Genomic DNA, 4,262 nt, shown 5'->3' with positions numbered 1-4,262 from the left:
TTACTACTCTTGTCAAACAAGCTGGCTTCTTTCTCCTCTATTTAACAAAACTCCTCGCCTTCCACTTGTCCTTAAGCATGTAGCTTGATTAGTTTGGTAAAGTCTGCATAGCTGACACAGGTCTCTGACTTGGATTTCCTGGTCAAACTTGCTGTAGTATTTTGGTGTGGAATTTGTTCTGTGTTCTTCCTTGATGATGAGGGGGGAGGATGCTCTAAACTTAAATCAGTAACTGCATTGCATTCACATGTATCAATATATTAAGCAAAAGCTCGTATCTACGTTTGCTCGTTTATGAGTTAATTTCCCATTTTTCTTCCCTTTTCTGAGAATTCTTTCTTTTGGAAAGGGTTGAATCTTTTTCATGCATATATACAGGTTTGCTCGTTTCTGAGTTAATTTGCACTTTTATGTAGTTACCAATATTAAGCAAAAGCTCATTTTATTCTTACTGACGTTTGTACCATGCTTGGTTGAGCCATCTACGTTGTCCTTGAATCCCGGCCTCCTGCCGTGACCATTGCAACAACGAATAAGACGGTATTGGAGGAACGGATCTACTAGGTATCTAGCTCCAACTATAATGTGGCGGTGAGGTTCCTTCTCCAGCGATCGCCGCGGGTATGAGACCGGCGACGCAGATTTGGCTGCTGGATTCAGAGAGAAGCAGGGCACATGTAGAACGACTTTGGCACGGAGCTTTACATAAGTTTACGGGCTCATTCCTGAACTGGCGTGTTTTAATTGCACGAAGGGTGAGGGTCAAAAATGCTAGACGTACAAAAGAATACAGGAATTTATAGGTTCTTTTCATCTAGTAACTAATCATAAACTTGCCCCCCCCCTCCCCCACACACACGATTTTCAGGAGGGTGGGCCGTGTTCCTCACCTATTGATCAATCAAATTAACCCTCTTTGTAAAACCGTGTAACTCATTTGTACGTGTAGCGTTACTCGGTGAGGGTAGGCCCGACACGGGTGAAATTCAGGGGGAGGCTGAATAGAATATGGAAGGGTTTGTAGCAGTCTCGGAAAAGCTGTACGTGTAGCATTTTTGCACATAAAACATATTTTCATGAACAGTGCTACACCTACGAACAAGTTACGTTAAGTTTTACGTAATGATCCAGTTGGCAAATTGTGATTGCGGGTGGGGAAGAAGGGCCCCACCCACCCTGAAAATTAGGGGGCCAAAGAAAATTGATGAAGGAAAATTACGTAAACTTTCGTTAACTTCTTTCTTAGTGTAGGATTACTGTATTTTCATAGTAAAAATTGACAATCATTTTTATATGATGTCAATCAATCTACATTTAAAAATAGTACATATTTATGATTTTTCCATGAAGAATCTGATAATGATTTTTTATTTGACTTGTCTCGGTAAATTTTCTATCAGTCTTGCTAAGTCTCAGTCGATGTTATATCCCTGAGATCTTACATTGAGAGCCGTGCAAAATTTTTGTTTTAATTTTTTTTCTCTTAGGTAAATCCTAGCCGACTGAGACCTAGTCACAACCATTTTCTATATAGCTGTAGTTAGAATTAGATAAGTTTAACCATACTTTTAGGGTGCCTGTAGGTAGCACCAAAACGCTGTGTTCTCCTCTGTATTTGTCTTCCTCATTAAGGTGATGCATCAGAGGCATATACAAACGTTGGACTGCCAAGCAAAGCACCCCCAACTCACACGTAACCGCAGTCCGCAGCACAAGTTCAAAAATGCAGAGAGGAGGCAAGGAATCCAGCGGCAACTTATCTTAAAGCTTCTTCATCCACATGATCAATCAGCTCAGTCGCTCTCTGTCTCCTCGATCGAGGTCCAGGAGGGTGAAGGGTAGAAGAAGCCACTGTAGGTAGGAATAGGATGGAGCCAGCCTTGCACAAGGCGGCGGTGCAGGGGAGCGTGGCAAGCCTGAAGAACCTGGTGGCCGAAAACCCCAACATCCTTGGTTCCAAGACGCCCCAGCAGAACACCGCGCTGCACATCGCCGCCGAGCTCGGCCACGCCGGCTTCGCCGAGGCGGCCCTTGGTGTGGACGACAAGCTGCTCGTCAACAAGAACGCTGACGGCGACACGCCGCTGCACCTGGCGGCCAGGGCGGGGAAGGTGGACGTGGCGGACCTGCTCATCGGCCGAGCCAGGGCATGGCCGGCGGAGCATCCGCACCACTCCCCCGCCGCGCAGAATGGAAAGGCCGGGGAACCTTCCCGGAGCTCCCCTGGCACCGCGCAGGGGCCTCTGTTCATGGCCAACAAGGTCGGCGACACCCCGCTGCACGAGGCGGTGAAGCACGGCAGGAGCGCCGTCGCGCTCAAGCTGCTGGATGCCGAGCCCGGCCGCGGCCACGCGCTCAACGTGAAGCAGCAGACGCCGCTGCACATCGCCGCACGGGAGGGCCTCGCCGACGTCGTGGCCAAGATCGTCAGCCAGCCCTGGGTCCACGAGAAGTTCGTCCCCTCCGACTCCGTCAGCGGCACCGCCCTGCACCAGGCCGTCCTCGGCGGCCACGCACGTAAGTGGCCTGCCCGTCGCCTTCTTTTCGTTGCCATGTCCTGCACCGTGTGATTACAAATGGCGGCGATGCAAGCAGGCGTGGTGGAGATCCTGCTTGACGCGACGCCGCCGGACCAGATCGGGATGACGGACTCGAGCGAGAACAACGCGCTGCACTACGCGGCGCAGAAGAACAACGCCCGCGTGGTGAAGCTGCTGCTCAACCGGAAGGTGGACCTGGCCTACAAGCGCAACCGTGACCTGCAGTCGCCGCTGCACGTGGCCGCCTACTACGGCTCGACGGAGGCCATGGTGGAGCTGCTCAAGCAGTGCCCCGACGTGGCGGAGATGGTGGACAGCAACGGACGGAACGCCTTCCACGTCGCCATCACCAGCGGCAAGGTGGACGCCCTCAAGCGCCTGCTCAAGCACGTCCGCCCCGAGGAGATCGTCAACCGCGTCGACCGCGCCGGCAACACGCCGCTGCACCTCGCCGCCTCCCTGTCGCGCATCCAGTCGGCGCTGCTCCTGCTCAAGGACCGCCGCGTCAACCCCTGCGTCCTCAACCGGGAGGGCCAGTCCGCGCGCAGCCTCATCGAGAAGCGCGCCGCCACGGAGGAGATGGACACCTACGAGATGTACCTGTGGAAGACGCTCAAGAAGCACGAGGCCTCCAGGTGCAAGAAGGAGCAGCTGCCTCCGATCGCCACTTACCAGTCGCTGCGCAGCCGGAGGGCTGGCCACGACGAGTACTACGAGCTCAGCGTCGGGACCTACACGCTGGTGGCCACGCTGATCGCCACCGTCAGCTTTGCCGCCACCTTCACCATGCCAGGGGGGTACAGCCAGACCGACGGCACGGCCCTCCACGGCCACAAGGCGGCGTTCAAGATCTTCGTCATCTCCAACACTGTGGCCATGTGCAGCTCCATCGTCGTCGTCTTCTGTTTCATCTGGGCGTGGCGGGACCCCGTCAAGTTCAAGCTCGACCAGCTCATGTGGGGCCACAGGCTCACCATCATCGCCTGCCTCGCCATGGTCGTCTCGCTCATGACCGCCGTCTACATCACCGTTGCGCCCACGGCGAGGTGGCCTGCGTACGTTGTGATCGCCATCGGAGTCAGCACTCCCGCCGTGGTGTTCCTCATCCTTGGGAAAGAGGCATTGTACGTCCCAATGTAAGAGCTGACCGGCCGTGATTGTTAAACAGGGAACGTGCATGTACTATGTAACTGGCACCGCTGCTGCAAGCAATGATCGTACCTGAATTTTGATTCACCTCATCAGACGACTCGATCGTCCGATGGCGACGCGTTGGCACGTCACGTTTGTCCCCGACCTTGTCGCGGCACACATGCTCACCGCCGACGATGGCAAGATCCATCTCCACCACGGCGCGCTCTAGATGGTTCTGATCGATAGACGGGGCGTGACAGTGGACGCGCGGTACATGCGCGAGGGAGAGCGCATCGAGATCGGTCAGGTTCTCTCGTTCCCATGTCATCTAGCTAGGGTTGACCGCCTAGTCGCACCGCCATGCACGACCTCGCTGCATGCGGGACCCCGCATGCACTGCGGGGAGAAGGAGCGGCATGCAGCGGCCGGATGCGAGACACCTGGCGCTGGGAGAGCTGCCGGATCAGATCCATGGCCGACTCACCGCCATGAGGGTCCCAGTTGCGGCCATGGCGAGGGGATATTTAGTGGCCACCGAGGGGAGGGGATCACACCCGATTCCCCACCTACCACCACTTCGACCAAATT

At 54.7% G+C, this 4,262-nt stretch overlaps 1 protein-coding gene across 1 annotated transcript; it reads left to right on the top strand.

The window, feature by feature from the left end:
- The first annotated feature begins 1,755 nt into the window (after positions 1-1,755).
- On the top strand, positions 1,756-3,748 carry LOC119269475 (ankyrin repeat-containing protein At5g02620-like). Its single transcript, XM_037551310.1, has 2 exons — positions 1,756-2,517; positions 2,596-3,748. Exons 1-2 carry the CDS (start codon positions 1,869-1,871, stop codon positions 3,678-3,680), a joined length of 1,734 nt encoding a protein of 577 aa, XP_037407207.1. The 5' UTR covers positions 1,756-1,868; the 3' UTR covers positions 3,681-3,748.
- The last annotated feature ends 514 nt before the right edge of the window (positions 3,749-4,262 follow it).

The sequence above is a fragment of the Triticum dicoccoides genome, chromosome 3A (genome assembly GCF_002162155.2).
Source record: "Triticum dicoccoides isolate Atlit2015 ecotype Zavitan chromosome 3A, WEW_v2.0, whole genome shotgun sequence".
Taxonomy (NCBI): domain Eukaryota; kingdom Viridiplantae; phylum Streptophyta; class Magnoliopsida; order Poales; family Poaceae; genus Triticum; species Triticum dicoccoides.
This window is presented reverse-complemented; position numbering and strand designations above follow the sequence as displayed.

Excerpts from the sequence above, each read along its gene's own strand:
- LOC119269475 (XM_037551310.1), top strand. The coding sequence starts at position 1,869 with ATGGAGCCAGCCTTGCACAAGGCGGCGGTGCAGGGGAGCGTGGCAAGC. Across the intron at positions 2,518-2,595 it reads CGTCCTCGGCGGCCACGCAC|GCGTGGTGGAGATCCTGCTT; the intron begins GTAAGTGGCCTG and ends CGATGCAAGCAG.